The sequence below is a fragment of the Euprymna scolopes genome, chromosome 26, assembly GCF_053919585.1.
Source record: "Euprymna scolopes isolate OS-2025 chromosome 26, ASM5391958v1, whole genome shotgun sequence".
NCBI classification, from domain to species: Eukaryota; Metazoa; Mollusca; class Cephalopoda; order Sepiida; family Sepiolidae; genus Euprymna; species Euprymna scolopes.
The window spans coordinates 98,639,919-98,661,023 of record NC_136507.1 but is presented as its reverse complement, the minus strand read 5'-3'; the positions used below and the strand labels follow the sequence as shown (position 1 = coordinate 98,661,023).

Here is a 21,105-nt window from a genome sequence, read left to right as displayed (position 1 = left end):
TAACTTCACATTTATATATAATTTCAGAAATTAAACAATAGCCCTCCAGGACATTCCTTAGATATTCTACAGTTACATTTTTTTTAAATATTTAATTTACCTGATTCAATTTTTTTTTAATATTTAATTTACCTGATTCAATTTTTTTTTTAATATTTAATTTACCTGATTCACTATTTTGTTAATTTTACCATTATTTGAACTTATAGTTTTATTTAAATTTGCAACAGTTGAAAACAAAAGTTTAACTGTGTTTATTAATTATTTTACTTAATTTTTTTTTTTTTTTTTTTTTTTTTTTTTTATTACATTTTCACCCCAAACAAGGCACATTGCCACTTTGGTGTAGGGGGCTACTATCAGGGGAAACATCTACTGGAGTACTATGTAGGGATTAGGGCAGCGAGATGTTGGTTCACGTTGCACTTGAACTTATGCATGTCAGTACAGTTGGGGAAGCAGTGACCTGGAATGGAATTCCAAAGTCTAGCTGTTCTGGGGAAGAAACTACTGGAGTAGAAAGATCTTTTACATCTAGGGATCTCTACAGTGTGGGGGTGGGATTTTGCAGCTTGTCGGGTCTGTCGAGGGTGTTCACGTCGTGGGGGCACAAGTGCTTGCAGTTCTTCAGAGCATTCACCATTATAATACTTGTAGAACAGGCAGAGGGATGCAACGTTTCGACGATGGGACAGAGGCTGAAGCTTAGATGCCAGTTTAGGGCCTATCAGGTTTGCGACTCTCTTTTGAACCCTGTCAAGGAGCGAGAGACTAGTAGCCGATGCACCGGCCCAAATATGACAGCAATACTCCATACATGGGCGAATAGTGGCCTTATAGAGGTACAGGATACTTTCGGGTGTTAGAAGTTTTCTAGCACGGTAGAGAGAGCCCACCTTCCTTGCAGCGGCCCTGGCAATGCCCTCGATGTAATTGTTCCAATTCATGTTTCCTGTGAACGTTAGGCCAAGGAGCTTGAGAGACGTACTCTCAGATAAAGAGTCGTTGGCCATTGCTATAGGTGGTAGAGAAGGTTTCTTGTAATTATTGAATGAGACCAGTTTTGTCTTGGTGGCATTGAACGTTACCATCCATTTTTGTCCCCATTCCACTACTGACTGGAGGTCATCCTCTAGTGTTTCTGCCATTACTTTAGATATATGTTCATTTGTTTTCCTGTTGTGCCTGCTATAGAGTGTGGTGTCATCAGCATATATACCCATCTCAGAGGCAATTTTGTCGGGGAGGTCATTTATGAATATCAGGAATAGCAGAGGTCCAAGGATAGATCCCTGGGGCACTCTCGCATTTATATCATATTGTTTAGATGTACGACCGTCGAGGACAACCTGGATTTTTCTCTTATCTAAGAAGGATTTAATTATGTTAAGTATTCTACCAGTGATACCGTAAGAACTAATCTTCCTGAGGAGACCCTCATGCCATACCCTGTCAAAAGCCTTAGATATATCTAGAGCTACCGCTCTGCCCTCTCCCGCTTTGTCCAGTGAATGGTATATGCGTTCAGAGATTACAGTGAGGATGTCTGCCGTTGAACGGGCTTGTCTAAATCCATATTGATGGTCGGTCAGAAGTTTAGCATCTGTAAGGTGCTGGACTAGAGCATGGTTAATTAAGGTCTGTTGGGGAGGTTCTTAATTATTTTGTAAAAATTTTTAGGGATATCATTTTGTATAGGTTCACTGAAAGGTGGATTAAACCAGACTTGTTTTTGCATCTATTTCTCTTCTTCGAAACGACATTATTACTATTATATGCTTGTTTATTATTTTTAATTTTATTCTTATCTTTATACCTATTTTTATTCTTTACATTTCTTCTCTTCACCGCCATGTGATATGATATTGTGTAGTTTATCCTGCTATCTTCATTATCCACCTCCTTTATATATTTGATTTTTCCTTGGTATCTTGGTCTACAGGGTGGTTACAAAGTCTGGCTACATTATGTTGCCAGACTTTGTAACCACCCTGTGTGTATATATATATATATATATATATATATATATATATCAGCGGGCTACTTTAGTCTTGGACAGACTATGGATACCCACTCAAAGTTGCTTGCGCGTACAATTTTTGTGGTTACAAAGTCTGGCTACATTATGTTGTCAGACTTTGTAACCACCCTGTAGTTAATGCTTCATCATAGTATTTTTATCGAATATATTCTCATTTTATGACATCCTTGATATTCTTTTTGATATACTGGGGATAACCGCTGCAAATTTAAGTAAAACTATAATTGTCAAAGCTAAATATTTTTTTTCAGAAGAGGAGAAAAAGCCGGGATTATAAAAAAGTAAAAAGACAACACCGACTTTAATAACATACAAATTAGAATTTAATAGAATTTTTTAAATGAGGGTGGGAGGTGGGGTAATATGACAAACAACTATAAGAAGGCTGACTGAGAAGCTACCAGGAATCATAAGAAATGCTCCATGGGGAAATGTCTTCTCTTGTGGAAGACGTGCAAATGAGTCAACTAAATGGTTCAAAGCTGCAATTGAAACACATCTTCACAGTTCTAAAGCAAACCCCACTCTCGACAATGGTTCACACAGCTGCCCTTGCCCAAAGGCAGCATGCATACCGCAGATTTACCTGGTGTGAGTGTAATACAAATAAACAAAAGTCTATAAAAACTAGAAATAATTGTAAGAATAAAATAGCCACAGCTCAGAAGACAAACCGAAACCAGTAAACTTATTGTGCAACAGAAATTAGGAACTCATGATTTCTGGAAAATTTATAATTGTAGACAGTCAAGAATTCACAACTATCCAACAACCTTGAGATTGCACAGCAACTGACAAGACTTACCTGTCTGCCTGATGGTTTGCCACCAACTCTGCTTTGGACCTAGCAAACCAATCCCGCACAGATTTTTCTTTTGTGGTCAAGAACCAAACTCAGTCTTACCAAGTTCGTGTTATCATAAGATACCTAGACGCCTCCATTCCAGCCATACTATTAAAAAAAAAAAAAAATACCACTGATGTTGCCCCAGTTCTCTCTAAACTCTTCAACAAATGCCTCACCAAACCTTACTTTCCTGACTGCTGGAAAATTGCTTGTGTGGTACCCGTTTACAAGAATTCTGGTGAAAGAACGAATCCACTAAAACTTGTTCTACTGCAGATATCCTAACTAATCTCTGAACGTATATACCACATAGTGGATAAGAAAGGGGGGGAGACTAGGGCAGTCGTCCTTTCTATATCAAAGGCCTTTGATGGGCTCTGGCACGATGGTCTTCATGAAAATTAAATATCACTAGATGAATACTTAATATAATCAAATCTTAAATAAGAAAAAATATCCAGGTTTTCCTTGATACAAAAGATGAGGTAAATATGGGTATGCCCTCAGAGATCAATCTTTGGACATTATTCCTGATATTCATAAATGACCTACCTGATAAAATTGTCAGAGATGAGTATATTTGCTGATAACACCATGTTCTACAACAGACACAAGAGAAAGACTAATGAACACATATCTAAAGAAATGGCCGAAACCCTATAGTCTCTAGTGGAACGAAGACATAAATGGTAACACCTATTTACTGCCAAGACTAAACTTCTTTCCTTTAATGAGAAGAAACTTTCTTAACCATTAATAACCATGTTTAATAATATACTACCTGAAAGCTCTTTGTTCAAACTTCTTGGCTTAACATTCACATGGAACATGAATTGAAACAAGTACATCAAGAGCATTTCCAAGGCTGCTGCGAAGAAGGTGGGCTCTCTGTATCAGGCTAGAAAGTTACTTATGCCAGAGAGTATCCTGTACCTCTATAAGGCCATCATTCGCCCATGCATGGAGTATTGTTGTCACATTTGGGCTGGTACATCTGCAAGTAGTCTCACTCCGAGACAGGGTTCAAAAAGTCACCAACCTAATAGGTCCTGCACTGTCGACCTAACTCCAACCTCTGTCACACTGACGAAAAGTTGAATCTGCTTATTTTAAAATTTAATGGAATGTACTCAGACGAACTCCAAGCACGTATAACCCCTCTCCCGATTAACGTGACAAGCAGCAAAATCACACCCCTACACTGTAGAGATCCTTAGATGCTGGAAGCCTTCTACTCAAATAGTTTTTCCTCCCTCAAACTGCTAGATTTTGGAATTCCCTCCTGGGTCCCTGACTGTACTGACATGCAGAAGTTCAAGTGCAATATAAACAGACATCTTGCTGCTTAACTCCCCACAGTGTACTTGCAAATTTTGTCCCAAACAGTAGCCCTTACATTCAATCAAAGCATTATTTAAAACAAATGCATGAACAGAACGGCTAACAAAAATTTTCTTGACGGAAGTCTTCATCTAAAACGCACGACCCAAAGGCACTTTTATGTAAAGATAAATACTTAATCTAAAGATGAAAGAAATTTTGGAAATAGTCAGCTAACGTGCTTCCTAACTTCCGGTGTGTCTACTACTGGAAGCTACAAGGCAAATTAATTCCTTTGCTTTTTTTTCTTGCATACCGATATCTCTACAGTGCATGTACTATTTTTTAAAAATTAGGTTTGTTTTTATTATTTTTTTTTAATGATCATTGGAAAGTTTTTTGTCTTATTTTAATTAAGAATCATTGAAATTAGTTCTATTTTTTTTTTTAAAGAAAAATTGAAAACACGCTTAAAAATCTTTAAGTAATGAACTATTTAGTTTATGAAGTAATGCCAACCATGCCCCTATTATGCCCTACTGAACCATGCTATGGTAAATCACAGATATAACTTTATTGATCAAGATGACCCTACTATTCACACAAATCATGTGGAAGGTAGCTGGAGTTTGTGTAAAGTTAAATTCAGGGCCATGAAAGGTACTAACAATGCAAACTTCGATAGTCATATGCAAGAATTCCTGGTGGAGAATTAAAGCCAACTATTTTGGGAATATGTATTGGATACGTTTTTTATAATGCTTGAAATTGTTATTTTGATTTCAATAATTTTTATACTTTCATAAACATTTATTATATAAATTTAAAAAAAAAAAACCCAAAAAACTAAAATTTAAAAATAAAAAACAAACTTATTTTAATAAGTTCATAAACATATTTCTTATAAAATTTCAAATAAAATAAAAACTTTAAAAAATGTTATTGAAAGTGCAAATAAAGACTAATTGTGTTATTAATTTTTATTGTACACTTTTCAATGTCTTTTTATTTTATTTCAATAAATCGTTTCACAATAGAAATACTGAAGAACAATAAAAATGAAGGAACTGATTTGCCTTATCACCATTTCCAGTAGAAGCCATGTATGTTAGCCGACTAGAACAGATATTTCAAATAAACCGATTAATTATCATGTGAGGATATTCATATACATTTTGTTTATATGTGGATGTATTTGTAAACACGTGTGAAAAAAAAAAGTGAAGCATGCATGGTTCCCGTTAGTACTCTGAACGAGGCATAAAAAAAAAAATGACTAAGTTCAGCATTTGCCCCCACCCCACCATTTAGCCCCAAAAGTCCCCAGGGGGACGTTGAATCCTGGTGAAAATGAACAAACGTTTTAGGCTTCAACACATGTAAATTTGAGTTCTGCACCATGCAAAAAAAGACTAACTCCATCATTTGCCCCCCCCCCCATTTAGCCCCAAAAGTCCTGAAGGCCTTAACATATTTAAATTTGAGTTCAGCACCATGCAAAACTGCTAAATAGATATACAGAAAATTTTAGACAAATATGGTAAAATAGTCCCAAAATGGAGTGTTTTTATTAGCCCTAAAAGAGCCCCTGGGGCACACCCAAGAGTTATCGCAAAATATAGACAAACAAAATTATATAGAAATCAGTTAGTTACAACTTTTCAGAAAGTTTTATAAAAATCCAAGGCATCAATTTTTTTTTTTTTTAATAAGCACGAAAGTGTCTAAAAAGTAACAGAATGGAGTTTCCCGGAAAATCCGTTCTGTTACTTTTTTACTCATGTTTAAGGAGTACGCAAAATTTCAGAAAATTCCAAAGCGTAGTTATTGAGAAAAGTGCGGACAGACAAACGGACAAGGGTGAATTTACAGGTCCACCCTCCTTTTGTCGGGAGACCAACAAAGGTTAACTTACACTTGTCAAGTTACTTGTATCAGCTTCTAGTTCATATCTAAAAGATGACAGCTTTGTACACCGATTCAATGTAGAAGACCATTTCGAAGCAGTTGAATAAATAAAAGTGAAGGAAATGATTTGTCACCACTTCCGGTAGCACTGCACTGGAAATGTGTTCATTTTTTTTGTGAAAAATGCTTGCACATTTTTGTGTCATAAATTCATCTGTTATAGAAATCTCACCTGAGTGTTTAAATGGATGTATGCATAAAACTTTCAGAGGCAACAGATTTTCACGAAATTGGTATCATTTTGAAGCTCAACCCTTCAGGTGACAAATATCGAAAAATTAGCCAAAAACATTAATTACTTCACTCTCAACTGGGCACTTTTCTACAGGGAGAGTCGATTTTTTCGCTGACATTTTTTGCAAGTCATTGAACCCTTGCATTCATGACGTAACTTTGAAGGCGTTATTTCGACCACCCGTGATGTCACAACCACGATAGGCACATCGATAAGACAGTTTTTTTTTTCACCTTTTTCTCTGGTGTGTTACGAATTTGAACCTGCTTACTTTTTTTTTTTTTTGCTCAACCAACACCATTACTTTTTTTTTTTTTGCTCAACCAACACCATTACTTTTTTTTTTTTTTGCTCAACCAACACCATTACTTTTTTTTTTTTTTTGCTCAACCAACACCATTACTTTTTTTTTTTTTTGCTCAACCAACACCATTACTTTTTTTTTTTTTTGCTCAACCAACACCATTACTTTTTTTTTTTTTTTGCTCAACCAACACCATTACTTTTTTTTTTTTTTTGCTCAACCAACACCATTACTTTTTTTTTTTTTTGCTCAACCAACACCATTACTTTTTTTTTTTTTGCTCAACCAACACCATTACTTTTTTTTTTTTTGCTCAACCAACACCATTACACGACTTTCTTTTCCACCTTCGTGTCACAGGTTTGAACCTGCCTGCTACAACTTTTTTTTTGCTCAACATCTACCTCCAACTCACCTGTCTGTTTAAATGTACATATGTCTGCCTAAAACTTTTGACAGAGATGACGGATTTTCACAAATCAGTATCGTTTTGAAGTTCGGATGACAAATATTGAAAATCGGCTAAAAACGTTAATTCCTTCACCCTCAACTGGGCACTTTTCTACAGGGAGGGTCGTTTTTTCATCAATATTTTCGAAAGTCATCCTTTTTTTGGATTGTCTAGCCTTAATTTAAACATTTGTCACTTCTAGTTTGATGATGGACGCAACAGCAAAGACGTCATGATCTTTTTTTTTCATTCTTTTCTTCCTTCACGGTACAGGTTTGAGCCTGCCTGCCTACTATCACTTTTTTTTTTTTTTTTTTTTTTTTTTTGCTAAACACACCTTCAAACGATAATAATAAAAAAAAAAAAAAAAAAGACAAAAAATATGATCAAAATTTACATTTATTTCCTTTTTTTCTTGCAAATTTACATATTTTTTTTTGTTTCGGTAATTACTTTTCTGTAAACTCATCTGGACATGAGTATTTCATTGGAGCACAACAGTTTCGTGCTTTTTGTTCATGAAGAATTATTTAGAATCATTTAGTCAAGTACAAAAAAAATAAAAAAAATATAACCCTCAGCAAAACCGAAGGCTTAGCATTGGCTGGATGGTTGGTGGTCATCAGAAGGGAAAGCATGGGTGTAGTAGAAAAAAAAAAAAAAAAAAAAAAAAAAAAAAAAAAATGGAAATTCAACTTCTTTTCAAAGAAACAGCTGCCATGAACCCAACAGAATTCAACTGTTGGAAACTGATATAAAGAGAGCCTAGGATGGATATGGTGGTTCAGTAATCAAAGAAGGAAGATTATATATATAAATAAATAAAATTACCTTCTACATGGATACATTAGATGGAGTCAAGTAAAAATATTTTGAATTAAACATTTTGGAAAAAGAAAAATAATGTAGACCCAGAATTTAAGTAAAAAACAAAAAAAAAAACAAAAACAAAACAAAAACAAACAACAAAAGAAAAAAAAACAAAAAAAAAAAACAAAGAAAAATCTTTATGTATGTATGGAATGAAAATGTCATAAAAAAATCACATGAATTGTTCCAGTAGCTATATATATATATAATGTTTTATAATTATTAGCGATTAATAGTATATCATACTACAAGACTAATTTTGATCTTAAAGGGGAGGTAACCACTTTATTAAAAATGGCAGATCAAAACAATTATTGCTTCCACATAAAAATTTTATTTTCTAGGTTAAAAAAGAAAAACTACTTGATCAATTTTTGCAATATGACATTTTTGTTCCATGAAGTGTGCGTACATCAGATTTTTCTGTATTAAAAAAAAAAAAAAAAAAAAAAAAAAAAAAGGTTGAATTGTGAACTTGCACTCAAGAAAAAAATATGAAAAACTATTTTTTCTGCAACCTTTCAATGAAAAGTAAGCAAATATTCAAATAACATTACAGGGTTCCACTTGAGAAAAATATGCTAGTGGAAAGTAAATTTCCTGTTTACACATGGTTGCTTTAAAACCTTTGATATAAATAGCTGCTAAAACCAGGTGAAAATATTGGACAATTTTTAAATACTTTGTTTTTCCTTTTCATTTTTCTGACAACTTCCTTTAAAATATTGCAAAATTGAAAAAAAAAAAAAAAAGCTAATTGAGACTATATTTATAAATACTTTCATTATATATATATATATATATATATATATATATATATATAATGCATGGCTTGACCGACAGAAAAATTTTGAACAAAAAGTGGATAATCGGCAAATACACATGAATTAAAAAACATTTTCTGGTCGATTAATATTTCTTTCCTTTTATTGAACTTTATCAAAAATTTTTTATTCCTACAGACAGAAGAAATTTTTTGGCGGTGAGGATCATAGTCAGGTGGTTGGAGAAAGGAAGGGTTAGATTTGGAGAGAAAATGGTAGAAGAGGAGAAAAAACTGTGGCTAAACCTACATAAAAAAGTTTGATAAAATTGATGGAAAATATTTGTTTCGATAAAGTTCTTTGACTAAAAGCAACAAAATATTAGTCAGCCATAGATTTTTTTTTTGTAGATTTTGTATTTGGATATTATCCACATTTTCAAATATTTTCTTCTCTCCACACACTATATATATATATATATATAAGTAGTAATTTGTGTAAAATCTGGATAACTACTTAAAAATTAAAAAAGCTCAATAGTTTCTTCAACAACTAAACAGTGCATCACAATAAGTAGTAGTAGGAGGGAAAGCAGCACAGAATTGGAAAATTTAAAAAAAAAAAAAAACAACAACAACAACAGTGGGTAAAATGTGGCCGGATATAGCTTTTCTTTTTTTGCTGAAAATGCTCAAAAAAGTCAGCAGCCACTATGGTTGCCACTTTTGATTTGTATCTAAGAAAAGTAATAAAGACATTATCACAGTAAAAAAATTGGCAGGCTGTCATGTGTGTATGAGTACATTTAGAGAGACCTAGTGGCAAGGAGAGGAGGATAATTGCAGCAGCCATCTTGAATCTCATGAATAAAAGGCTTCGATGATGGATGCATACATCTTATGAATGATGGGCCGTCGGATTTTCAGAGTTGGACCTGAAAAGTAAAAAATTCATATTGTAAGTTGAAAAGAAAAAAAAATTTATGTTTCTGAGTTTTTGAGATGAAAGTAGTAGTTTGAAGAAGCTAAGTGATAATGACTTATCAATCCTCATCGAGTGTTATTTTCATGTTTCAGTTGATGTAACCCTCTACCTTCTTCAGGTGTATCTGACCAAACTTTCTATCAAACTGTAGAATTTACACTGAATTTCAAATGGAACCTTTCATTTAATCCATGGGAGTAGGTTGCTCTTGTTCTGTCAGCCATAACCAAGAAGTTCTGACAAAACAAGAGCAAGCCACCCCTGTCGGGTTAAATGATTCTATTAAAAATTCCCAAGTTCAACAAGCTACGCCTGAAGAAGATCAGAAATTACATCAACTGAAAGCTTATGAAAATAGCACTAAGATGAGAAGAGTTGTTTTAAAAAATCTAAATATAAAATTTTTCACTTATGTAGAGTGCAATTTCTAGTTTGCAAATCTTTCAGGGGAGATAACTTTGACCGGGTCAAATGGGGAACTCCTGAATATTCCAAGAAAATTCAGGATTTAAAAATATGGTACTTGTACAGTTTAATCAGGACATTAAAAAAATGAAAATATCAAAAAAAAAAAAAAAAAAAAAAAAAAATGGTTATATTGTACATATTCGTTATGGAACGAAGTTCGTTGAAAAAAGTAAATTTCACTTAATTTCATCAAGTAGTTTTTATTTTACAGCGAAAAAACAATTTGTTATGATACCGAGCAAAAGGTTCGCTTTTTAGGAAGAAAAGCTAGTAATAAAGATGGGGAGGGAGTGTCGGCGCTTTAACTAGAGTTATCTCCCCGTGGCGCGTTCAACAAATTTCATCATGGCTGTTTCCAACGCGCTCTCATAAAAACGTGGTTTTCTGCTGTAAAATAAAAACTACTCGATCAAATTAAATGAAATTTTTTTTTGAGATCTTCCATCCAAAACGGATACGTACAATATAACTTTTTTTTTTGATATTTTCATTTTTTAATGTCTTGATTAAACTGTACATGTACCAAAAATATTAAAGAATTTTAACTTGCAATCTGCTACTTACTAAAAAAACAAAATTATTTTGTAAATATTGCGAAACAAAATGAACAATTAAACGAACTACACGATTATTGTGGGGTCTGTGTACGCACTCATCAGCTATGAAATGGAATTAGGTTTTACTTTATTACAAAAAATTAGAATCTAAAACATAAAAATGTTAAGGTCCAGAGACCTCCTTGATTCCCAGGATATGGGGAGTATGTCTTGCAGGAGTGAAAAACTACAAATTACAGAAATTTATTTAAATGTTATTTTTCTTATACTCTCTACTCAATGCCGACTCGAGCATTTGTCCTCATCACAATTAAATATTACAACTATATATAAAAAAAAATATATATATGTCAAGACATACTTACCAAGAAATCATCTCACCAACGAGACGCCAAAAACTTTAACTAAGACTCGAATTTTAAAGTACCCCCCCCCTCCTACCCCCCACATATTCCCCCCATGTATCTCTATGCCCTCAGCCACACCAGAAATAAACTTCCCAGACCCTCCCCCACAAGTTCCTTAAACTCCAAAACTAAAACATTACCGACATACCAAGCGCCCCCTCCCACCTTGTTCCCTTCCTCTCTTTCTTCCACCCTCCTCGCAACCCCCCAACCTCATTCACTCTTTCACCCCATAATAACGAACATTTCTGTAAAAGTCTGAGGAAGCTACATACGGCCAAAAAAATGTCCGGGTAGCTGAAACAATAATGTAACTTAACAGAAAGATACGGTAATAAAAAATAAAACGTGTGTGTGTATATTATATAAGATGTGGTTTCATGGGTTTTTGCAAAAGAACAAGTTCCTCATTAAATTCAACTTCTTTCTAGTATATTATTTTTAGAAGTAAACATAGAAATGGAAAATATATAAAGATTTGGTAATACATAAAAAGAGAGGGGGGAGCTGGGAGGGGAAAGAGAGTTTGTAGTTATGTAAAGTGAAGTTAAAAATTTTTTTTTTTTTTTTTTTTTACCTAGTTCTCCTCCAGGTATGGAGAAATCTACAGGCAAAATGGCCCATTTTTGCACTTTTGCTGCTCTGGAAACTGCTTTTGCATTCGCTCTTTCAATTCCGCTGTCAATTGCTTTCATAAGATTTTCATCTTTGCTATTTCTAAGATCTTGGACAGTATTGGCATCACTGTTTATTGAACGGCACCATTCTTTTGCCATTTTTGTAAGTTCATCTTTTGGCACTTGCGTGTCCATATCAATTTCAGTCTTTTGAAAGCAAGAAAAAAAAAAAAAAAAAAAAAAAAAAAAAAAATTAAAAAAAAAATTTTTTTTAAAAAATCACTTTTTTCATTTGTAAAACAAAAAAATGAATGAAAAACAAATTAAAATCAAATTGAATAAAATATAAAATGAGTGCAAACAGCTTGCCTTCTCCATTCTCTCAATGGAAAAATAAAAGATTTTTTTTATTCACATTCATACAGCTACATGTCAAATACCCAGAAAAAATAATTTTAAAATATCAACCATAGAGTGTGTGTGTGTGCTTCATTTTACATTATATAAATAAAACAAAATGATCACCTAGTGTAGGAAAGAACACTTTCATTCATATACCCTATGTATTAAGTTTCATGTATGTGGACCAAAAACAGACAGGAAATTGGTAGGCAAATTTTTTTTTAAAACAAATATATATGCATACATAAATATATATATAGAAAGGTTTGTTTACTATAAACTTTTTACACAGATATTACGCAAATATAAATCATGTAGAATATTTGCATAAATATAATTACATATAATAGTTAACTAAAGATGATCATTCTATAAAAAACGAAAAAACTAATAGAGAATTAATTAAAATGAATGTTTAAAAGAATATGCAAATTATCTAGATCTTTTGCAGATGAATGCAATTCCATGACTCACTCATAACAAACTCGCATTTTCTTTTTAAATAAATAGGAAAAAGGAGGTTTTAATATGAATATCAATACACACAAAAAAAAAAAAAAAAATTAAACATTATAGTATATATATATATATATATATACACTAGTAACAGAAAAACTTTATATTTTTGCTATGAACATTTTGTACTACATAAAAAAATGTAACATCAGGTCATGTTCCACATATGCACGTGTTTACTGATTTAAAAAATGTCAAATTCATTTTGATTTAGAAAAATATTTTTTAAAGTTAAAATGTTTTTAAAATAAATTTATTTCAAAGTCTTGAGATCTTTTGATATATAAAAACGTTTTTATCAAAAGTTTTGTATTCCTTGTTGGGCATTTCTACAGAATACTTAAATAATGCTATTTAGAAAGCCATTCTTAACATCAGAGGGGTATTTTGCTGTAACTAATCTGTACTTTCACCTAACACTTTAATAATCAAAATATACCATAATCGAATTTAATTTCAAAATCCTATACAAAAAATAGCATGATCCGTATTCAGCACAAGTAACCCCTTTTTGTTTTTAGTCATGGTTGACCAATGAACATTCTTGGCAGCAACAAAGTTCATTCTGAATGCTGGTGTGTATTTAAAAAAAAAAAAAAAAAAAAAAAAAAAAAAAGCAAACAGGTTTCAAATTTCAAAAATATTTTTCTAAATGTTTATTTCATCAACATTTCAAGTGTGAATATCTCCATTAATCATTTCAATTATTTTAATTATACAAAACTGACAAATAAGCAACAATTATAAAGAAACAATGTGATCGAAGATTAGGGGGGAAGGGGCATTGAAATGGAGTTGTTAGGACATAAAACAAAAAATTAGGCAAAGTTCATAACTAATTTTGAAACTTAAACAGAGTTAAGTCCCTTTGCCATACATTTGTGGGACACTTCAAGATGGCGAACTGAGAAGTCACACCAGTTTAACATTCAAATTTAACTACAAATTTTATACTCAAACTTATTACATACGTTTTGTAATAAATTATTTTAATTGTGTTTAATGCAATTTCCAACCATTAGTGTTTATTTGTAATGTTATACTCATACAACCACCATAATAGCCAAACCCATCATGCGATAATTCCATCTTGAGAAATTTAAAGTTCATACCTAGTTATTAAGGATAACCATGTCATGACTCGTAGAAATATCATTTTTGTTGAAGAAAACGTAAATAATCAGAAGTGAAATATTCTCAGAGTTTTTGCGCATTGAAACAAAATCAGTTTATTATAATAAACACTGTATTCACAAGTTGTCTTCATACTACAAATGAAAAGAACTTTCTATCATACGTTGCATACCATGACAGTTTCTTTCCAAGAACTTCTTGCAGAACAGATTACTGTGAAACTGCTTACTCGCAGATTACATCTTCAAATCCAATGCCAACAAACATTTGGGTACTTGTGTATTTTTGGTACCGTGCTGAAATAACGTTATTTCAAAAGGAGGATAGAGTTTTGTAACTATTGTGCTTCCACCTAACAATTTAATAAGATATTGTGAAACTTGAATTTAATCTGAAAAAAACCTTAAAATAGTGCAGTACCAAAAATACATAAGCCTTGTCATAAACCGTACCCAAACTTTCTCTTTCCATTTCTCGTTTTCAATCCTCTCATAATATTCTTTATTCAGCCGACAATCTATCCATCTCATTAACTCTCGTCTTATTTTGGCCTTGATAAAAAAAAAAATCCATTTGCTATTGTTCTCACATTCAAACAATTCGCAAAACATTAAAACTATAATAAATGTTATGAAAACTGAAGTCATTAAAATTTTAATCAGAAACAATAATTGTTTCTAAAAAAAAAAGACAAGAAAACCAAGTCAATAATAATAAACTTTCTAAATTTATAAACATCTGAAGAGTATAGATAGAATAAACAGTAAACACCAAATACCTTAACTGTGATGAGTAGTGAAAGAAATTTGCGCTTATCCCCGACCAGAATGCAATGACTGATGATGGGTAATTCATCTTTGACGGATTCTTCAATCGGACAGGGAGCAATATTTTCACCACCAGCAGTGATTATTAACTCTGAGGAAAAAAAAAAAATTAATCAACCATAAAACATGGTGTGTACACACACACATATCTCCAATTGTAAAATATGCATGATATTTGATTTAAGCAGATTTCACATTAGATCCAAACCTCTATTGATTATTATATTGTACCCAACATAGTAAAAAAAAACTGATATGTGCATGTAAATATGTTTTTCTAAAAATCCAATGACTCCAAACTACCAATTTTTCAATTCTGACCCTTTAGTAGCTGTTTTTTTTTTTTCTGGATAAAAACCGATTAAAAAGCTTTCCACATGTCTGAATACCTTATATATCAAATTTCAAGTCTGTAGATCAAAAATTTGTTGAGAAGTTTCCTCTCACATTCTCACTTTTCTATATCATGTAACAGTAAAGGATAATTAGGATAGTAATATAAAATCAGCAGCAGCAGCTTATTTAGAGTATATAAAATGCAAGATTGTTTTTAGTGCTTATAACAAGAAACGATGCTTATTTATAATGACATGAAATATAGTTTCAAAATAAAATAGGAAAACCTATGGATACACTTATCAGTCAAAAATATTCAATTAAAATATTTTAAAAATTCATTTTTGTCTTCATGTCTCATGCTGAAATTAAACATTCCATGGATGACTTCCAGCTTATATCTGTCACCATTTTGATTGTGCTGTCTGCTAGAAGCAGCTCATCATCAACTAATCCCTTCCATGTCTTAAGCGACACTTGGAATGTTTTGGATGATGTGACCATACCGGTTAAGACATTGCGAGATGCAATTTCTTGAGGAAACATTTACGTCAAATATGAACAGGTAAAATTATAGAGGAATAAAAGGCGAATCAAATGAGGTATAGGTTGTTTAAACAGTTACATTAAATTTAGCTTAAATTTGGTTTTTGAAAAAAAAAAAAAAAAGACTAGTGCCACTATGTATGTATATATATATATATATATATATATATATATATATATATTGAAAGTTTCTTTAGAACTATTTAAAAAAAAAAAAAAAAAAGTCCTTCATTGGAAAATTATTTTGTCAGTAAGTCAGTCAATCTCCCGTATCGCTGAATAGTTTTACTTCCACGAACAAACAGAAGTATTAATGTTTTTAAAAGGATCATCAGTTGCTTACCATGAAACACTTTTGGGGATTTAAAAACAAAGCAATGTATTAAATTATGGCTCCCCAGCAGTGTTGATCATATATATATATAAAAAGAAAAAAGACAATGTAAAGAGAACAACGGCAAACCTTTGATTCGTCCTGTGATATAAAGGAAATCATTTTCTTTTTTGCCAATATCTCCTGAATGTAACCAACCATCTTCATCAAGAGCGTCACTCGTCTTCTCGGGGGCATTCAAGTAACCCATGAATACATGGCGGCCATACATGCATACCTAAAATAAAAAGTTCCCATTTAAATTTCATTCAAAAGATTAAAAAATATACAGGGTTATTTAAAATTACTGTCAACAAAAACTTGACATAAACAATAATGAAATGCTTTCGATGCTGTTTTTGTTGACAGTTTAATAACAGGAAACAATCCATATGTAAAAATCAAACAGCTGTTAATATTTATCAGTTATTTTGGTGCTTGTGTAGATTAATGTTTTAAATCAATGCATTTCAGGTGAAAACATTACATACTTGTGTCGTGTCGGAATTTGTATAAATTTCAAATATTATGAAAAATGATCCAGTAAAAGATGTACTAAATATATTAAAAAGAAAAAAAATCCACAATTATGTTTACATTTGCTTTTAAAAATGGACTGTAATTAAAATCAAGGGAGATAAGTCGGTTTCTCATACAGAATTGGTCGCACAACTCTTCTACATTAAAGCAAAGAATAAAACAATAGATTCTATTTTTTTTTTTTTACTTATAATTATTTTTCTATCATTCTTGTAAATTTTTTGAATTTATACTAATTTCGACATGACACTAAGTAGATAATGTTTTCACCTGAAATGTGTTGGCTCAAGACATCACTAATCTATACAAGTATTTATTCCTAATTTAAAAATTCATAGTTACTTTCCTTGGAGAGTTTTTGTTTGAAATTGCCACAAAACATTTCAACATTGATTTCATTTATAACATGGAATACATGAGTCAATATGGAATCTATACTGCTGAAAAATATTTGAGATTCTATTTGATCGAGATTAGCAACACATGGGGAGAGAATTAAAGTTTTCTGGTCATGTGTAATATTGCTAAAAATGGCTATGCATAGCAGTGGCTACATACATACAGAGAGAAAATAATGATAGTAAAACGCTGTGATGTGAAAAAAAACTACAAAACTAAAACATTTCATTTATTAATAGTTTGTCTATAACAAATTATAAAAAGGCAGTAACTATGACATGTCTACATGGATTAAATATAATTAAATACATTGTTCCCAGACAATAAAATGCACTAGTTATTAACAAGGCAAAGATGTGTGCGCTAAACAGGTAAAATTTATTCCCACTAGCATCTTTTTTTTTGTCCAAAAATAAGTCTTAATTGTAGGATTGTGGCTCAGCAACTGAGAACAATTTTTTTTTTTTTTTTATACTAAAACTTCATTTTTCTTTTGAATTCATTTAATTCTATTAAAATCAGTTTTTTTTCTTTTTTTTGTAAAAAAAAATGTTCCAAGTTTATTTTGCATGCAAACAAGTTTTCTATAAGTTTTAAACATTAAACTTTTAATATGCAACCTTGAATTTTACGTTGAAGGGTGTTGTTGTCGGTAATGTTAGGGTTTAGACCTTTATACAGTTGAGTCAAACATACTGCTTTTACTAACCCAACACTTATCAGAGCTGATCACACTGGCGCACTCTCCTCCTGTGCCAGGTTATGCAAAACCAACATTTTTTTCCTGGTACAGACAGGGTACATGGGTATGGGACAAGTTCCTTTTATTTCCAAATAGTTTCTATCAAATTTCTATTGAATTTAGCTTTTTATGTAAAAATAAATGTTCAACCTGGAGGGGTGGGTGGAGGGCAACAGAGTTATCCAGAAAAATCTGTTCTTACAAAAATTTACTTCCACTATGACTAATGTTTGTGCAAAATAAAAAAAAAAAAAAAAAAACAATGCAAGGAGTGGTTATTGAGAAAAATACAAACAGATAAACGATCTTGGGTCTCTATAATGGCTCCTAGAGAGGGCAATGAGAGTTATTCCAGAAAATCCGTTCTGGCAAAAATTTACTGTTACCATGACTAACGTTTGTGCATTTTTTTTTCAAAATCTAAGGCATGGTTATTGAGAAAAATGCAGACAAACGAACGGACAAACAAGGGTGAATTACTAGGTTTAATCCCTCCTTTGTCGGGGAACGAATAAACAAGATTGAATGAAAGTGACAGTTACAATTTCTTCCTTCATAATTTCAAAATGAAGAGAAAGACGCCCCCCCCCGTGCACGTGGGGGAGGGGACAAGGAGAAGGAGATAGAAAGTGGTTCTTTGATGAAGCCAAAGTCTTCTTCCATGCTAACAGCATAATTGTTTGAAGCATGGCAAAATTAACATTCATTGAAGGTTGCCTAGGACAGGTGGCTATTCAGTGCACCAAATACACAAATTGATTTTATTAATTCGATGGTTTTTCAACAATTACAATTCTGAATTTTTAAGATGAGGATTGATTATTCATATCATTTGGATTATTCACACTACTGTTCTCATCTTGAGTGTTTTCATTTTCGGTCGATGGAACCATTCGACCTTCTTCAAGTGTATCTTGTTGAACTTTGAAATCTTTCCGTCAAAGTCAGGATCCGCATAAATTTTCTAATGGACCCATGGCATAGTGGATACAATAATTGATAAAATACACTCATAAAAATTACTCTTCTGAAGGTTGAATGTTCAATTCTCAATGTGAGCAACACCTAAAATAAAATTGCGGATTACTTAAGATTTCTACCCAGTCATGGCTGACAGAATGAGAATATGCTATCCCGGTGGATTAAATGAAGGATTCTACTCAAAATTCTCTGAAGATTACAGAGTTCGACAGAAAGATTTCAAGAGTTCAACAAGATACACCTGAAGAAAGTCGTAGGTTACATCAATCGACACACATTGTGAAAATAACACGCAAGATGAGGATAGTATAGTTTGAAGAATTTAAATCTGATATTTTGTTTTTTAAAGTTTTTAAATTCATTTTTCTTTTTTATGAGGAAGTAAAAATATGCATGGGGGAGGGGTGAGAAGCAAGTGAACTAAAAACACTTACCTCTCCATTTCCATCTTGATCTGGCGAGTGAAGACGCGTTTGCACTCCTGGAATCTCTACACCCACACTGGTGACCTTGAACCTTTTTGGCGTGGATGCAGTGTGTGGTCCTGTGGATTCACTCATGCCATACATCTCGTAGACAGGAATGTCAAGACTCATCATGAACTCAATAGTCTCCTTCATTATCGGAGCAGCAGCACTTAAGGCAAGTTTGCATCGGTCAAGACCCAACTGCCCTCGCACTTTATTGAAGACGAGAGCTTTTGCCACAGGCCACAACAGAGGTTTACCTGCTCGCCTGAAAAAATATTCCCAAAGTTTATTATTGAGAAATGGTGGTTCATACGAAACATTAAAAAAACGCAATAAATTGAGTTTATAATTATAGAAAAAGGTAAGTGTACACTTTACATCGAGAAACTTTTTAGATAAACATAAAAAAAAATTACCAAAGAAAAAATTTACCAAAAAAAATTTTTTTTTAAATACAAAAATATTGTCCGATCATTATGAAATGGGAAAGGGACAATAATTGAATATGATTAGGTAAAAAAAGATTTAAACGTGTTAAATAAAAAAAAATAAATGAATAAAAGATTTTTTTTAAAAATACCTACAGGGTTAAAATTCCAAACATGCATTATATTTTATTTGAATATTTATTGGCTTTATTTTTAAATAAATATTTTCTATTCATAGACATGTTTAGTGTTCTTTAACATTCATCAGTATGAAAGATGTAATTGTACTGCCAGTCAGACTATTCGTACCAGACAGTATATGTAGTCAAGCTAATAATTTATATTGTGTCAGCGCAGAATTATTCGAGTGATCTCCTTTGAATTATACAGGGGTTATCTGTCCTTAGTCTTGCCATTATTACAATTAATACACTCTCCTGAAGTAAAAAGTCTCATTCCACACATGTACAAAATTTAGAGGAAAATAGAATCCTCTTGTTTTCTTTTAGGTAGTTCTTAAGGTATATGGATGTTTTTTTTGTCCAGCTTCTAGGAACATACCTTCCCAGCAGGTTTTGACCGTTACATTTTCTGGTAGCAATTACCCAGATTCCCATAACACCATAACTTCTTCAAGTGTCCGGTCTGGTCTTGCAGACATTAACAATACAGGTTCTTAATATATTGTATTGATTTGGAGATATACACTCAGGATGATTTACGTCAGCTCCTCCCATAGAACATACTGTGTAGGATGAATTCAGACTACACATGACGGTTGTCCATAACAATCAAGATAATTGGCAGCCAGTCCAGAGGCCAGCATTGAATATTGTAAACCTGTGGACTGGAGCTAAATTCAGCATTGACTTTGATGGTGCGTAACTACATCTTCAGCTGGCTCTCTGGGCATGTTCACCAGCCTTGGAATGGTTCTGGAGCTATTGCTTCATGAATGACCTCTCCTGAGTTGTGGCACGCAGCACGACTGAACCAATAAAGTCTTTAAAAGAGCTTGGTTGCGTCTCTTATGAACATGCAACTTTTGTTTTGCGATTTTAATGCATTTTCTCTCTAGTATTTTTGTCTCTTCTTTGCCATTGCATTAATCCTTGATGTGGCTTGTATACCTCGCCACCATCCTCACGTTTGCTTTTGGCAAATTGTATGAGAATAAATGGCTATACATATGTAACCAACCGTTTCTTCACGATTGTCTTTTCCTGTTGGGTTTAGTTTTTTTTACAATACATCAACCCTTTTTAAGTAATTTAATTCTGAATTAAGTCATTTCGGAATAAGTTTTATGCTTCAAAGAACACTGTTCAACAAATTGAGTTAAAATAAGTACATGGCATATAAGATCTGTTTCAGTGCAAAAAAATATCCTGATATTAAATCTGAACTTTTTTCTCTAGAAACACTCGTCTAGCTGAAACGACTATCAATAATTCCCCCCACTCTTTATCTGTGCCTAAACCTAAACGTAGATTCCATGAACAAAGCTTCTTTCTTAGAACTGCACACATGTGGAACTGTCTTCCATTTTCCTGCTGACTACAATATGGTTGTCCAACG

At 32.5% G+C, this 21,105-nt stretch overlaps 1 protein-coding gene across 5 annotated transcripts in view; it reads right to left on the bottom strand.

Annotated features, from left to right (window-relative positions):
* Window positions 1–9,442: 9,442 nt before the first annotated feature.
* The window catches only part of LOC145248301 (long-chain-fatty-acid--CoA ligase ACSBG2-like), a 107,557-nt gene continuing 95,894 nt past the window's right edge, over window positions 9,443–21,105 (bottom strand). For all 5 annotated transcript variants that reach the window (XM_080110188.1, XM_080110191.1, XM_080110192.1 and 2 more), the window contains 5 exons: window positions 19,064–19,364; window positions 16,058–16,205; window positions 14,664–14,803; window positions 11,794–12,040; window positions 9,443–9,734 (listed from right to left, as the gene is read on the bottom strand). In XM_080110188.1, the coding sequence (XP_079966314.1) occupies window positions 9,661–9,734; window positions 11,794–12,040; window positions 14,664–14,803; window positions 16,058–16,205; window positions 19,064–19,364 (910 nt within the window). In that variant the 3' untranslated portion in view covers window positions 9,443–9,660. The remainder of the gene's footprint in view (window positions 9,735–11,793; window positions 12,041–14,663; window positions 14,804–16,057; window positions 16,206–19,063; window positions 19,365–21,105) is intronic.